The sequence below is a fragment of the Doryrhamphus excisus genome, chromosome 19, assembly GCF_030265055.1.
Source record: "Doryrhamphus excisus isolate RoL2022-K1 chromosome 19, RoL_Dexc_1.0, whole genome shotgun sequence".
NCBI classification, from domain to species: Eukaryota; Metazoa; Chordata; class Actinopteri; order Syngnathiformes; family Syngnathidae; genus Doryrhamphus; species Doryrhamphus excisus.
In genome coordinates this window covers 1,741,814-1,758,291 of record NC_080484.1, presented here as the reverse complement: position 1 = coordinate 1,758,291, position 16,478 = coordinate 1,741,814, and the positions used below count along the sequence as shown (strand labels likewise).

The 16,478-nt window shown below is 41.7% G+C and overlaps 1 protein-coding gene across 3 annotated transcripts; it reads left to right on the top strand.

The window, feature by feature from the left end:
• The first annotated feature begins 1,889 nt into the window (after positions 1-1,889).
• ptbp1a (polypyrimidine tract binding protein 1a) lies at positions 1,890-16,422 on the top strand. Of its 3 annotated transcripts, none has more exons than XM_058056133.1 (16): positions 1,890-2,285; positions 3,017-3,070; positions 3,257-3,287; positions 8,876-8,936; positions 9,125-9,297; positions 9,397-9,543; positions 9,637-9,807; positions 9,875-9,985; positions 10,118-10,298; positions 10,386-10,463; positions 10,539-10,696; positions 11,936-11,969; positions 13,594-13,686; positions 15,258-15,474; positions 15,550-15,627; positions 15,708-16,422. In XM_058056133.1, the coding sequence occupies exons 1-16, from the start codon at positions 2,119-2,121 to the stop codon at positions 15,838-15,840; spliced, it is 1,887 nt and encodes a 628-aa protein (XP_057912116.1). In that variant the 5' UTR covers positions 1,890-2,118; the 3' UTR covers positions 15,841-16,422. The 3 variants fall into 3 exon arrangements, with proteins under 3 accessions (XP_057912116.1, XP_057912115.1, XP_057912117.1); XM_058056132.1 differs by having other exon boundaries at positions 1,893-2,285; positions 10,383-10,463; XM_058056134.1 differs by lacking the exons at positions 10,386-10,463; positions 10,539-10,696; positions 11,936-11,969 and having other exon boundaries at positions 1,907-2,285.
• The last annotated feature ends 56 nt before the right edge of the window (positions 16,423-16,478 follow it).

Below are 16,478 nucleotides of genomic sequence, written 5' to 3'. Positions count from 1 at the left end.
TAATACATTTTAAAATAAAACATTATTCTTGAAATAAATTCAAGAATAATATCGATGAGGAAAAATAATGTCATAGTAGCATAAAGTTGAAATATTAAAGAAAAAAATGTTTTTTAATTTTTTTTTTAAAATGGGGGGGAAAATAGAGCAAAGTTGATACTAATTGGCTTTTTCACTTATTGAAATATTTAATAAAAATATATTGTTTTATTAAAAAATGCCCAATATGAGAAAAATACAGTTACTAGAATAAAGTCAAAATATTATGGAAATAAATTCATAACTAATACATTTTTAAATAAAACATTATTCTTGAAATAAATTCAAGAATAATATCGACGAGGAAAAATAATGTCATAGTAGCATAAAGTTGAAATATTAAAGATTTTTTTTATTATTTTTAATAAATGGAGAGAAAATAGAGCAAAGTTGATACTAATTTGGCTTTTTCACTTATTAAAATATTCAATAAAAAAAATATATATATTTTTTAAAAATGCCCAATATGAGAAAAATACAGTTACTAGAATAAAGTCAAAATATTATGGAAATAAATTCATGACTAATACATTTTAAAATAAAACATTATTCTTGAAATAAATTCAAGAATAATATCGACGAGGAAAAATAATGTCATAGTAGCATAAAGTTGAAATATTAAAGATTTTTTTTATTATTTTTAATAAATGGAGAGAAAATAGAGCAAAGTTGATACTAATTGGCTTATTCACTTATTAAAATATTCAATAAAAAATATATATATTTTTTTTAAAAATGCCCAATATGAGAAAAATACAGTTACTAGAATAAAGTCAAAATATTATGGAAATAAATTCATGACTAATACATTTTAAAATAAAACATTATTCTTGAAATAAATTCAAGAATAATGTCATAGTAGCATAAAGTTGAAATATTAAAGAAAAAAATGTTTTTTAATTTGTAAAAAATGGGGGGAAAATAGAGCAAAGTTGATACTAATTGGCTTTTTCCACGTATTGAAATATTTAATAAAAATATATTGTTTATTAAAAATGCCCACTATGAGAAAAATACTGTTACTAGAATAAAGTCAAAATATTATGGGAATAAATTCATGACTACACAAAGAAAATTTACAATAAAATAAAATTAGAAAATTAAAAAAAAAACAATAAGAGCAAAAATGGAAAATAACAGCTGTAATTTTATGACGATTATGTCAAAATATTAATACAAAAGAGTAATATTGTCACAAGAAAAAAGTCACAATTTTAGCGAATAAAGTAGTAATATTATGAGGAAAAATAATTTATTTCAGTAGCACAACAATAAAATATTAAATTAAAAATATGTCATTTGTAGTATTCATTCATTCATTTTCTACAGTCCAGTCAGGGATGAAGTCGGGATGCAGTTACACCCATATACCACTAGAGGGCGAACGTAAGCCACTTTCAACATGCAGTTTTGCCCCAAATGTAAACATCCCCAGCGCCTTATTTACATGTTTTCTACTTTGTAGACTTTTTATCAGGAAGCGACAGCTGTCCTCTCTCTGTAGTGGTAGGTGTGTCTCTTATGAATTATTAATTATGGAGGCAGAATATATTACAAGTATTCCAGTCGGATGCAGTGCAATTCCACACCACGTATCATTTCAGTAGCAATGCATTGAATGGGAAAAACAGCACCATCTAGTGGAGTAAAGCAGTAGTGTAAATGTTTGTTGACATAAATTCGGGATGGAAATGTCAATTTTATATGACATATTTTTGTTGCCGACTTTAAGGGTTAAAATGTTTTCAAAACCGATTGGAACAAAATGTATTTTACTTTGATGTCGCTTTTTCAAGCTATAATTCATTCTGGTTTTATATTTTTCGATATTTTATTTAACTCTGACGTTGCTGTTGGAGTGGTTTATAAATAAATATGTACGGTAATGTCTGGTGTTTTACATTATTTTTAATTTTCTGATAGTGTCCATCAAAACATAGTTTCATAATTATTTATGCAAACGCTGCTATTGTCCACAGATTATCCAGGTGTGCCTAATGTTTTGACTGGCGAGTTGGCCCTGTTATGTATTTTTAATTGAATCCCTCCCCCCTCTAAAAATGACGTACGTCTTGACCAATGGTGTTCCAGTTATCTGACAAGTCCCGCCTACTCGGAGTTCTCGGCGGTGACTGGACGAATCAGGGCTCGCCTCCGCGAGTTCAGCCATTTTGTAAGAAAATCAAGCAAGTCTGCCGCCCTACCTTCGCCTCAGACCTGCAGTTTTTTTCTTGTGCAATGGACGGGTAAGTCGGAAAAGAAGCACTCTTCGAACTCGATTTCACACACAAAGCCGGGATAGGAGTCACTTTTATGTTTAGAACCCGTGGCCTTGTCGCCTTTTGCGTTGAGCTCGCTTGTTTTACTGCGAAAGTTGGACTTAAATTACTTTTTTTTGTTGTTGTTGGGCGCGCGTGAGTGTCGGTCAGCCAAACATGCAACAGTTAGCAACGGCTAGCTAGCTTCTTAGCATCTGTCGTTAAGTTCCGCCAATGGACGAGTTTACCTGGAACGTTTTTTTTAAATAAAAAAAAAGACTCAACAAAGTGAGCGAACGTCGGCGGTAAAAGATATGAGATGCGGTGACGGGGAAAGAAGTGTTCCCGGGGAGGGAGTAGTAAGTGGAGCTAAAGCAACGTGTCTCATTTCCGCATTCATGTTTGTCATGGAGGGCCATGTTATACGACTCGTCTTCACTTCCAACATGTCGCCTTGATTTAATCATTTTTTTTAACATTACTCGCAGAGGATATCTAAGCACAGTAAGGCGACTTTATGGCGTGGCGTTTTCGTCGAAGCCTTCTTCAAATATGTTGTTTTTTTTGTGTTTTTCCTCTTTCTCTCCGTCCCTTGGGCGACAATGTAAACGCTTTCCGTTGCTGGTTTCACACTGAATAATTTCCTTCTTAATGTGAAGTTTTTGAGATCCTAAAGTTGCTTTTTTTGTTGTTTTTGTTTTAATCCTCAAACCCCACAGCCGCCTAGACGCTGACCTGTACCCTCTGGGATCCGGCTACGTCCCTGAAATCGAGTAAGGACTTTAATTCATTGGGAAATGTCATATAATAATAATAAAGTTGAGTCTTTTAAGTATGCACCTTTTGGAATGAGGAAGTCGGCGCCTTTGAATGCACCATATTGTGTCCCGCCAAGAAGTTGCAATGACTGTGAATTTGCAGTTGAACTGACAACCCTTTGTTTTTTTTTTTTTCCACAGCAGTGTCCATGACATATCAGTTGGCACGAAGGTAAGCATCACCCTTTCAAGTGGCTTTTCTCCTGGATTTGGATTCTCTAACGGTCCAACCATGGGGACCCGGTCCAATCAAACTGTAGCTCTTGGTCCTCTACCCGCTCGGGGTGGAAAGGTTGCATGATCTTGCCCAGTACTGTACTTTCCAGATCAGGGGTCTCAAACTCAATTTACTTGGGGGGGGGGCACTGGAGCTCGGGTCTGGGCGAGACTGGGCCGCATCAGGTTTTCCAAAAAAAAAAAACGCATTCATTAAAAATAAAAAAACTTTCTCAAATATCGTATTTTTCTACACAAAATAAGATGAAAAATAAACAAATCAAGAATAAAGAAAATCAATCAAAGTAATAAATAAATAAATTAGATTAAAATGAACAAAGCATCATTAGAGCCCTGTAGACATGACAAAACACGACTATAGTCACATTTATACTCTTTTTATTTACAACATATTGCGCAACTGCAGGGTCTTGAGACACATGCTAACTCGCAAACTAGAGAGCTAGCCACCCAAACGGTAGCCTTCAAGTTATTTCCTTTCAACTTGACTAGCCAAAAACTTACCACTTCCACACGGATAGGGAGGATAACTATATAATAACTATATAATAACTAACAGTTATTTAACCTTTAACGTGAACATTAATCAGACGTAATATTTTTTTCTGGATACATGATACCATACAGCATCCATATTAAACTTTCATGTCAAGGCGGGGGCCTCAAACTAGTATCCTGCGGGCCACATTTGGCCCGCGGGCCGCGTGTTTGAGACCCCTGATTTACAACATATTGCGCAACTGCAGAGTCTCGCAAACTAGAGAGCTAGTGACCTAAACGGTAGCCTTCAAGTTATTTCCTTTCAACTTGACTAGCCAAAAACTTACCACTTCCACACGGATAGGGAGGAAAACTATTAACAGTTATTTAACCTTTAACATGAACATGAATCAAACGTAATAATTTTTTCTGGGTACATGATACCATACAGCATCCATATCAAACATTAAACTTTCATATCAAGGCGGGGGCCTCAAACTAGTGTCCTGCGGGCCACATTTGGCCCGCGGGCCGCGTGTTTGAGACCCCTGATTTACAACATATTGCGCAACTGCAGAGTCTCGCAAACTAGAGAGCTAGCGACCTAAACGGTAGCCTTCAAGTTATTTCCTTTCAACTTGAATAGACAAAAACTTACCACTTCCACACGGCTAGGGAGGATAACTATTAACAGTTATTTAACCTTTAACATGAACATTAATCAGACGTAATAATTTTTTCTGGGTACATGATACCATACAGAATCCATATCAAACTTGCGCGGGCCGCACTAACATTAAACTTTCATATCAAGGCAGGGGCCTCAAACTAGTATCCTGCGGGCCACATTTGGCCCGCGGGCCACATGTTTGATACGTGAAAAACAAGAGAATACAACCTTTCCTTTTGATATTTTGTAAAATTATGCTAAGTAGTGATGTGTATTTCGAGAAAAGTTGCAATATTATTTGTATCTTTTCTGGTTTTCAACTTTATTCCCATAATTTCTTTATTTTTGTGGAATTATGCCCCCCCCCCCATTCCACCCAACTAATTTCCCAAAAAGTACAACTTTATTACTGGTGTTTTTGGATTGTTTCTCATAGTATTAAGACTTGTAAAATATTGATTTTCTATGCCGCTAAAATGATTTTAATCCCTCGTCATTTTACAAATTTCTTCTCATAAAATTGCAAAAATGTTTCCGCTACACTTTGACTTTTGTCATAAAATATAATTTCCATTTTTTTCAGCTATTTCACCTTTACATGTAAATTTTCCTCTTGTAATTTACTTTTATTCCCACAATATTTTGTCACATTTCTGCATTCAAAATTTTCCAAAGTTACTGTTTTGTTTCTCGTAATATTTAAACAGTATGTGTCAAAAAATTTTGAGTTTTCTTTAATTACTGCATGTTACTTTAGAATTTGTGCAGTTTTTCAGTTTTCCTGTTAAAATTATATTTCTTAAATGTACTGCAAATGTCCCCCGCGCTGCACTTTGGACACCCCTGATACATTACGATAGAGCGACCTAGCATCTTGTAGTTTTATATAATAAGCAGGTTTGGTAGCTGGAGAGTCTTCCCCTGTAATTACAGAACTGCTGTTGCAAGCCTTTATTTCCCATCGGTTGCCATTATTATTATTTTTTTGGCCAACATTTTAAATATATAGGAACATGTTTTAAAGTGGACCTATAACGCTTTTTCCGTTTTTCTGACTGAAAATGTTGTTAACGACGTTTACACATTTGGAACCGGGCCCTTAACGACTTTACGGTTGGCTTTTTTTTTTTCCTAACAACGACTCGTTGTGACATCACAACGAGCCTTATGAGAAGTCAGCAGCTCGTGCCTTTCTTATATGGGCGTGCCCGAGTGCGAGCTGTTGTAATCTAACAAAATGTCTTTTTTTAATAGAATGTCAATGGGAAATATAACATGGTACAGTAAACCTCGGATATATCGGAAATTCGCTCACAACGGACAGATAAAAAAACCGATTTTTCTGTAATGCATTTCCAATAAAAATTCATTGCATATATCGGATTTTTTATAACGGATTTCGCCTATTTCGGACAAAATCTCCAGTCCCGTTCCAATGCATTTCCATGAAATTTCCCTCGCATATATCGGATGGCCGCATCGTGGCGCTCCCGATTCGCCGAATCGTGACAGGCCGCCATACGACGTCGTTTGCAGCGTTGCCTGGTACATTGGAAACATAGTCAAGGAAGTGCCTTTCCGATTTACGTATATACCGGATATAAATCCGATATATGCGTAAAACGGACATTTTTCCGGTATACGCATATAACGGATTTCGCTTATATCGGACAAAACCAGTGGGAACAATTGAATCCGATATATCCGAGGTTTACTGTAGTATCATTTTAAAACTTGTATGTGTTCTTGCCTTGGGGGGGGGGGGGGGGGGGCGGTTTGAAGCCCGGGACCATTGTTCTGCCGCCATCCTTTGGCCAAAGGTCTGTTTAAACAGGCACAGGTACACACAGGGCACGTGCCACGCCCTCTTCCCTTTCAGCCGAACCTGTTTCTCAACATGGACCGCGGCACCCCAAGCCAATGGCGCGTCTTCATAAATGGACGCACAATGCGATATTAGTACAAGTATCGGTCCCGGATCGGCGGCGTGTACCCGAGTTTAAATCGCTCAGTTCCAGCTCTCTGCTTTGCTGGAATCTTGTAATTATTCGTCTGGCATTCCGCGGTCACATTCCAATCTCCCCCTCCGCAACCCCGGTGAGACACCCTGCCCCCCCCGTTCCACATTGACTGCCATGGAAGATCATGGGGGAGAAAAAAAACATGTCTGTACCTGTGACTCCACCCCCTCCCCCCTCCCACAACCCTTGTTTTATTGTTACCTATTGAGATTCAGATGTTGTCTAACAAAAGCCAGGTGTGACGTTTATGACGCGGTACTCCATTTTGAGCCTAAGCTCCTTTTTTTACTGCCCGCACAACATGTTCAGGAAGTGAGCCGATCATGCATCATGATTTGCTCGGGGGGGGTGGTTATTATGCTGTCAGCGCCCGTGAGCTACAAGAACAATGTCCACGCTCACGGTTTCCCGTGTTAGCGCGCTGTGAAATCTTCCCCTGCTTTTGTGGGTTGAAAGTGTGCAAGTTTTGACACATGCATTATCTTCTCAGCTCTGTGCCTATTATTGGAATGAGGAAGTGGGGGGAGTGGGGGGAGGAAACTAACCATGAAGCAGTAATCACCAAGTCCCAAGGAGGGAGTTAGCAGAACCCAGGAAGCAGGCCCGGTCTTGTCGTCTTCCTGTCTTTTTTTCTCTTCCTTTTTGGAGCTGCCCGACCAGAATGGCACGACCTCGGTTACGGACTGGAGGCCAACGCCTTTTTGTTAACGTCACCTTCTGTCTTGTTTTGAAATGTTCCAATAAGCCGTGCTAGGCCACACCCATGCCAGTTTCTGTTTCTTTATCCGCTCTTTTAGTGTGCATTTGTGTTGGCTTCAGATTTTCAGTAACCACGCCTAGCTACATCGCTCTTGACTTTTTAAAACGTATAAATGATCTATGTTCTATGGTTGTCTATAGCCTAGTTTCCAAAAAAGTGTATATTTACCCAAATCCTACTTAATTGCTGCAATTAACTAAAATACAAATAGTCGTTTATAGCGATTGATTGGTTCCAGACCTGAATATCCACACCATATAATTCAGTTTCAGTTAATGGGATATGCAGTAGCATGGAAAACCTGAAAGTACAGTTAACAAAATTAGAGCCTCGTACTCGCAACAATATCCCCTTTAGTCGCCTCTTACATGCCTGTTGATTGTTTACAGCAGATACTCGAGACTAGCTAACAAGCTCACTTTTACCCTCAAATTTAACTGAAGCAAAAAAAAAAAAAACCTCACCACTTCCACACGGAATGTGAGGCATGCCACTACTGACATCATGCAGTGGAGTTAAGCCGTTATTTAAATACGTTTTGACTAATGGACCACGGTCTATCGCAAAACAGTGGTCAATTGTATATATTAAAATTCATAAATATTGCGAGTAACATTGATCCCTGTTTTGTGGTTGACTATAGCCTATTAATCGAAAAAGTTATAAGCAATTTGCGCACAGTTTTTGACATGACGCATGTTCAAGCATAAAATGGTGATGTGATGAATGTTGTTAAAACCTGTATTTATTTAATAGATCATAAACATGTTACACGTTTTCATCGATTTTCCATTTAAAAATGGGGATTCCGACATGTCACCACCATAAACTAGGCATTAAACGTAGTCCTATGGATGGAAATCTCCCTTCTGGCCTGCAGGTTGGATTCCAATTTTCCTGAAGAATGCTCTCAAACCTGTACTGCCGGTTCTTTTTTTTTTTTTCGTTTCTTGTGCGACTCTTCAAATCCCCGAGAGTCCTAAGGGGTTCCATATGTTTGCACTCTGCCATGAAACAATGGCCCTAGTTTCATCGGAACAAGACCTCCATTGTGGTTCCCCCACCCCGCTGTAGAGCTTAGTCCATTGAGCCACTTCTTGTGACTGCTGTACTTCATTATGGCTCCGCCATGTGGATGCTATTGTATGGTGGGGGGGGGGGGTTACAGGGTCATCTCCACTATCCTTCCAGTCCAGATGGTGTCATCTACCTGAGTTTGACTGAGGTGTAGCTGACCGGTACGGTAGATACGCAACGTGGGTAAATATTTTCCGCACAAACGGCATTCTTGGCTTTCATTTGGCGTTCCCTCGTCCGGTGCGGTTGTTGTCGCCCCCCCCTGTGAGAACGCGCCACATGAACATATGAACTACGGTAACCCCGTATCTGATGACAAGCCCCGAGTCTTCTCATTGTTAACGCCCGGGCGGGGGTTGTGTTTCCTTCTGAAGCAAGTTTTCAAGAGTCGCGTTACGTCCCGGTTTCACCTCCACAAAAGGTTTCTGTAACGCGAGAGCCGCGCTCCCCACCTGCCCTTGTGTGCGCTCGTCGCTAATGTTTAAAGTGAGCCCTTTTGTTTTCGTTCTCTGCAGAGGGGATCTGACGAGCTCTTTTCTTCCTGCATATCCAACGGGCCCTATATCATGAACTCAGGTAGGGGGTTGCCATGAAAGGATGGTTCCTTTCGCCCACCGCCGCCTCATTTAAGTGTCTTGTCTGTGTTGTGTTGTGTGTGTGTTGCCATGGCAATCAATCCATTATTCAGGAAACGGGCAAGCAACGCCTTTTCACTCCCCCCCCCCGCCCCCCTGATAGTATCTGCTTCTTGTTTGCCCTCGCAGCCAATGGCAACGACAGCAAAAAATTCAAGGGTGACGTCCGCAGTCCCGGTGTTCCGTCACGTGTGGTGCACGTACGCAAGCTGCCCAGCGACATAAACGAGGCTGAGGTTATCGGGCTGGGCTTGCCCTTTGGGAAAGTCACCAATCTGCTGATGCTGAAAGGGAAAAACCAGGTACGGAGTCATGGAGAAATCCCTTATCCGGTCTGGGACAGAACTGTGGTAGAGTTTATTCCCAGGCTGGATCACGTTTGTTCCTGTCGCACCCTGCAGGCTTTCCTGGAGCTGAACAGCGAGGAGTGCGCTCAGACCATGGTGAGCTACTACTCGTCTGTCACCCCCGTCATCCGAAACCATCCCATTTACATGCAGTACTCCACCCACAAAGAGCTCAAGACGGACAACTCCCCCAACCAAGTGGTGAGTGAGGCCTTTTTTTTTGTTTGTTTTTCATGTTTTTTGCATTTCAAATATTCAACACCGCTAAGATGTTTTGTCTTCTCCCTTCCTCAGCGCGCCCAGGCAGCTCTGCAGGCGGTCAACGCTCTGCACGGCGGCGGCATCGGCGGCATGGCCATTTCTGCAGACACGGGCGGCCTCGCCGGCGCCACGGCTCAGAGCTCCGTTCTCCGAGTCATTGTGGAGAACCTTTTTTACCCGGTCACCCTGGATGTGTTGCACCAGGTACTATCTGAATCAAATATGCACGTTTGTATCAGACTGACCCGCGTCTTGCTTTCCATCTCCTCAGATCTTTTCCAAGATTGGCACGGTGCTGAAGATCATCACTTTCACCAAGAACAACCAATTTCAGGCTCTCATCCAGTACGCCGACGCCATGACGGCCTATCACGCTAAAATGGTAAGACTGCTACAACTGCGTAGGAACTCTTCCGTTCCACGTGTTTACAATCGTCGCTTTTATTGCAAATGTTGATGTGAAAACTGAGTGGGATTTAGTACTCTAACGCGTCTCCCCCCCTTTTCTGTCAAGTCTCTGGATGGGCAGAACATCTACAACGCCTGCTGCACCCTGAGGATCAGCTACTCCAAGCTCACCAGCCTCAATGTGAAGTACAACAACGACAAGAGCCGGGACTACACGCGCCCCGACCTCCCCAACGCGGATTCCCAGCCAACCCTTGACCACCAGACCATGGCGGCCGCTGCATTTGGTAACATTGCGGGTGCCCCCCCAACCCCTCCGTCTAATCACAAGTCACCACTTGCAAGTACACGCTTATTTCCTTTCACAACAGCAGCACCGGGTATAATATCGGCATCTCCGTACGGTGGCGCTCATGCTTTCCCCCCAGCCTTTGCCATCCAGCAGGCGGCAGGTCGGTGCATTTCATTTCGGGGCATTGATTCGAGTTTTCTATGAAATAACGCAAGTATTACATAAATCCTTGTAGGTCTTGCGGTGCCTGGTATTCCCAGCGCCTTGGCGTCTCTGAGTGTCGGGCACGGCGGCATGGCGGCGGCAGCCGCCGCCGCCAGTCGCCTCAGCCTGGCCGGCCTCGCTGCTGCGGGGGGACACAACGTCCTGTTGGTCAGCAATCTGAACCCCGAGGTCAGTAACAGTAACCGGCTAGGCTCTCTCTCAAAAGATGCAGCGCACAGCGCCCGCCATTAAGTGTGCCGCCGCGGGGCTGCAGTCGGGGTCCGGTGTCGCCCCCGCGTGGATGCGACGGGGACTAGCCAAAGAACCGCCATCGCTTTTGTTTGTTTTTTGTTGTGCCATCCAGTCAAAAAAGCACTTCTCTTTCAGGACCTCTGTTTGACCAAACCCGCTGCATTTTCTGACCTGCCACTTTGCTCACTGTGAATTTTTACGTTTATTCAGTACACTAACTTCTTTTTTTGTAAACTTACCATTCCATATCTTCATTTTTTTTTGTCCATAAGTTTGAAATCATTCTTGAGTTGTTTGGAGAGACAATATTACTTTTCCCTTTTCCTTTTGTTTATACTTAAAATACATACTCGGGTATTACTTGTAGCATGAACTAGTCAGTCGTATATATATGGCTCATGTTTAGTGGGTACATTAAGAGGGTTGGGACGTGACTGTTTACATAGTGATATATATATATAAATGTCTTTTAAAGGTAGCATGTCATTGAAAAGTACATATTGTCTCTGCCTTTTTTCTGTATTTCATTGTTAATCTTTATTTTTTCTCTTCTGTTTCTCCTAGTGTTCCCATAGTGACAGTGCATTTTAATTTAGCCAGTTCTACTGTCTGAAGCACTACATTTCTTTGTGTATACTGACCTTGTTTTTTTTTACTTCCTTTTTCTCTCTCTCTCTCTCCCTCCTTCCCCCACTCCTTTTTTTTATTTTTTTTAAACCCCCACCCCGCCCCACCTGTACTCTTGCCAACTGACCGCACGCCCCATGACCAATTGTTCCCTCTGTCCTCCCCCATTTCTGCTACAACCACCCGCCCGGCTGTCTCTCCTCGCCATCGCCCCCCCCCAATTTGGACTACACCCACAAAATGGAAACAAAAACCAATTGGCGCCCCCGACTTGACTTTTGCCCCCAAATGTCCACAATTCATAACTCCCATCACCACCACCACCTCATCATCGACTCCCCTACTCCTTGTCCTCTCTCCATTATTCTCTCCGTCCCTCATGCCTCTCCTTCCACCATGGTACTGTGGCCTTCCTGTGGACCTCGCTGCCTGTGGCCTGCGGACATGTCCCGACTCCACTCCACTGTCCTCCACTCCGCCTCTTTTCCCCTGTCCCTGTTCCCTCCCCCCTTTTTTTGGCCCCGCTGCTCCCCCCTGCTGTCTCTAAAGAGCGTTACGCCACACTGCCTCTTTATTCTTTTCGGTACGTTATCATCCTTTCATCTCCTTTTTTTATTACTACTGTTACCTGCAAAGGTGGGCATGTCTTGTCTCATGTTGGCTTTGTTTTGACTTATTTGAACCACTGATGGCTTAGCATCAGGCTAGGTGGGCATAAAACAGGGTTGGGTTGTTGTTTTGTTGGGGGGTGGAGATGTGTGTGTGTGAGGAAATGGAGGCTGAGAGCGCCACACAGAGCAGCAGCATTTCATTCAAATGTTCATTTGCTTTAAAAAAAAACATTTTAGTAGTTTTATCTTCAAAAGAGCAGTCCCCCTCAGTGGGGGTCTCTAAATTCTAAAAACATCACGCTCTGGTAGACAAGCTGATGCATTTATGGAAATATTGGCTTTTCCCCACGTTTTGATTTAGAATTTTTTTTTTTTTGTGTGTGGAATTTCCCCAAAGTGGCATAGCAACAACACGGACTAAAATGCTGCAGCTTTCTTTTTTTTTTTTTTTTTTTTTTTGTGCAGTGACCTTCCTGGTGTGATGCCTTCCCCTTTTTAGACTTGGTTTATGCATGTGTAGTTTCCTGTTCCTGCATGGTTTTACCACATTGACGCAAAGTGACTTTATGCTAGCAAAGCGATTCAACTACCCTTACTTCCCTTTTAATCCGACGTTTTTCAAAGCAAAACTTTCATATTTTTACAACTGTCCTTTCTTAGTTAGAGTTAGAGCAGGGGTCGGGAACCTTTTTGGCTAAGAGAGCCATGAAGGCCAGATATTTTAAAATGTGTATCTGTGAGAGCCATATACATTTTGAATGCAATAAAATGTGTGCATTTTTATGTAAGACCAACAGTTTTAGATATAATGGGCTCTAATTACGTAGACCAGGCACACTACCCCACACCAATGGGGTGTGGCCAGCACACTTTCGTGAGCAGCGCAGTGTCTAATAATAAATCAAATACTTATACTGCCATTAATGCAACTTCTGCTGCTGCATAGTTTTGAACCGTATTCAGTATATTTCATTCTTTTGGCCATCTTCGTCAAAAGGCTTGGTTCTGCAGCTTTAGCTATTTGACTAAAGGAGGAAAGTTTACATTTACATGTTTTTTTGACATCTTAATGACCGAGGTAGACTACCGCATTACCCAGTAATAATCAAGTTTTGGTGTTTGACCTGGAAAATATCATCAGGAAAGATGGATATGGTTGGCCGTATTGCAGCAGAATATAGATGGACGAATTAAAATGCATAAGAAAGTTGTTGATTTTGAATATTATTTTTAACAGTGATTTCTGTGATGGTTTACTTTAAAATGTTAGCAAAAATGCATTTTTATTGTGGTAAGAAATGCTTGAGAGCCAGATACAGTCATCAAAAGAGCCCTACCTGGCTCCCGAGCCATAGGTTCCCTACCTCTGAGTTAGAGTATTCCACATCAGTTCCAATCAAGCCGGGGTTCGGTCTGTAGCAGATTTGATAGCAAGATCCCGAGATATCTTCCAAATTGTGTTTGCTGCTGTGATTGGCTGTGTGTGTGTGTGAGAGAGTGACTATTTGTTAAACTAAACCCTGCCCCCCCACCCCCCCCCCCCCCCCCCCCCCCGCCCCACCTCATGCGTCTGACCTGTGCTCCTCTCCTTCGCAGGCGTCTACGGCGACGTCATGAGAGTAAAGATCCTGTTCAATAAAAAGGAGAACGCTCTGATCCAGATGTCGGATGGCACCCAGGCTCAGCTAGGTTAGCCCACGGCGCTTGTTTGCGTTCCTTCATCTGCCATGCATGTATTGATCACCCCCCGGGGAACATTCTGGTGTTTTGTTGCGGCAATAACAAATAGTACATTCTGTATTAACGGTATTTTGTGTAGTTTGTCCAGAATGTCGCCGTGTCACGAGACGCACAGAGATGAGATTTTAACATGAATTTTAAGAAAAGTATCATGAAAAAAATATAACTGGAGAAACATTTCTTATTATTCTTGAAATATTTGTCAAATTGATCGTAAAAGAACATTTGAGAGCGAACATAATAGTAATCTATCATAATAATAATAATATTTTCTTTAATGGCATCTTCCCTCGGGTTATGGAATTGGCATTTGACTTATTTTTAGTATGCATAATGCCAAACATATTCAGCATTTCTTTGGCGGTTAGTTTTTGCACCGTTATGTTTGTACAGTAAACCTCGGATATATCGGAAATTCGCTCACAACGGACAGATAAAAAAAAAAAAAAGAACCGATTTTTCTGTAATGCATTTCCAATGAAAATTCATTACATATATCGGATTTTTTATAACGGATTTCGGACAAAAAATATTTCCAGTCCCGTTCCAATGCATTTCCATGAAATTTCCCTCGCATATATCGGATGGCCGCATCATGGCGCTCCCGATTCGCCGCTATACGACGTCGTTTGCAGCGTTGCCTGCGCGTCCAAGTACATTGGAAACATAGTCAAGGAAGTGCCTTTTTATAACGGATAAAATCCCATATTTACGCATATACCGGATATAAATCCGATATATGCGTAAAACGGACATTTTCCGGTATACGCATATAACGGATTTCGCTTATATCGGACAAAACCAGTGGGAACAATTGAATCCGATATATCCGATATAACGTCTCGGTGAGCGTTGACTGTCAGAACTAAGGCTCCGCATCTTGATTTTTTTTTTTTTCTTTTATTTATTTTTTTTTTCCCCCGGATGGAAAAGTGGGTCGGGTGGATATGTTTGAGGCGGGCAAGTTTTATCTTGTTGCCTTAATGTTGCAACCACTTTGGGATAAACTTGGCGTACTGGCTCGTGTTGATGGGCGGCTCACATGATCTTAATTACAAAGCTCCACTTTTTTTTTTTTTGCTTTGAGGGAAAATGTGCTACAGCTACGAGTACGCCTCTAATTGCTTTTTAATGTGTGAAGCTAATTTTAAAATGTGTTAGAAACCGAGGCATTTTGTTTGGCTTTGGAATATCAAAGGCATTTTGGGGGCTTTTTATTAGGGGTGTCTGATTTATCTAACCCTAACGACGTCACCCCATGCTTAACATGTTGGGACACGGCCGGGGTGGAGTCTTGAGTGGACCGCTTGTATCATATGGCCGATATAATTTATGCATTTACTGTTTACCTCCAATTTAATAGGTTGAACTGAGACTTGATTTCATGAAACTGCAATTCACCAACTTCCCACTGAGGGGTGCTGTTTCGCTTGTCATGCACTTGTGGTCTTGCTATGCAAATTGTTCATTTGTGTGCAAGTATGAAATCTATCATGCCGGCGTTCCTTGTTTTTCCTTAGCCATCAGTCACCTGAACGGCCAGCGGCTTCACGGCAGGGCCATCCGCGTGACGCTGTCCAAACACACCACGGTCCAGCTGCCGCGGGAGGGCCAGGAGGACCAGGGCCTGACAAAGGACTTCAGCAACTCGCCACTGCATCGCTTCAAGAAGCCCGGTTCCAAAAATTACTCCAATATCTTCCCGCCCTCGGCCACGCTCCATCTCTCCAACATACCGTGAGTTTTGTTATTATTATTATTTTTTTTTTAAATGAATAAATAGTGTACATAATGACTTAAATGACCTGATAGGCCTTCTGTGGTGGAGGAAGACCTCAAGAGGCTTTTTGCCAGCTCAGGAGCCACAGTCAAAGCCTTCAAGTTCTTTCAGTAAGTTATTTTTATTTTTTTTTTCTTCAATGAGCTTCTGTATTAAGCATCAAACCTTTTCTCTCTCTCCTTCAACGCAGAAACGATCGCAAGATGGCCTTGATCCAGATGGCCTCGGTGGAGGAAGCCATCGAGTGCCTGATCGAGTTCCACAACCACGACTTAGGAGAGAACCACCACCTTCGAGTGTCCTTCTCAAAGTCCACCATCTGAGTGCCTCTTTTTTTTTTTTTTTCTTTTTTGTATATGCGTCTCTCCCTCCCTGAGGCCATTTACTGCCTGATTGCGACCATTCTCCCAATTACAGGAAGTTGCTCCGTTAGACTTCCAAACTTTTTCCGTCTCCACTAGATTTAGGTTTATCAAACTCTTGTGATTTTTTTTTTTTTTTTTTTTTTATTTGGAAGTCATCTTTTTTTTTTTTATATATATGTGAAAACAAAACAAACCCAGATATTTCTTTTGGTGTTCAAGTCAGGTAAAACGGTGCTTGGGTGTTAAAGCGACGGGCAGACGAGCAGCTTAGCTTAGCCATTCAGGGACGAGCTTCTTTACACGAAATGTTTTTATCCGCTTTTATGTTTAGAAATTGTCCTGTAAGCACAACCATCAGCGCATAAAGCATAAAAGACCCGATCCGAACCCGTACCCGGACCAGCTCTCTGGCACCCGACACGAGGCAGCTACGAACTGTCGCTTAAAAAAAAAAAAAAAATCGCTTAAAAGACACATTCCTTTCAAACCGCCGCGACATGCTGTGCCTTTTTGGAGGCACTTTTTTTTTTTTTTTTTTAACTCCAAAGACAACAATTATTTTTACATTATTCCCATGAAGTGCTCGCCGAGTTGCT

Excerpts from the sequence above, each read along its gene's own strand:
- ptbp1a (XM_058056132.1), top strand. The coding sequence starts at position 2,119 with ATGGTGTTCCAGTTATCTGACAAGTCCCGCCTACTCGGAGTTCTCGGC. Across the intron at positions 10,464-10,538 it reads TGCCATCCAGCAGGCGGCAG|GTCTTGCGGTGCCTGGTATT; the intron begins GTCGGTGCATTT and ends AAATCCTTGTAG. Across the intron at positions 15,475-15,549 it reads CTCCATCTCTCCAACATACC|GCCTTCTGTGGTGGAGGAAG; the intron begins GTGAGTTTTGTT and ends ATGACCTGATAG.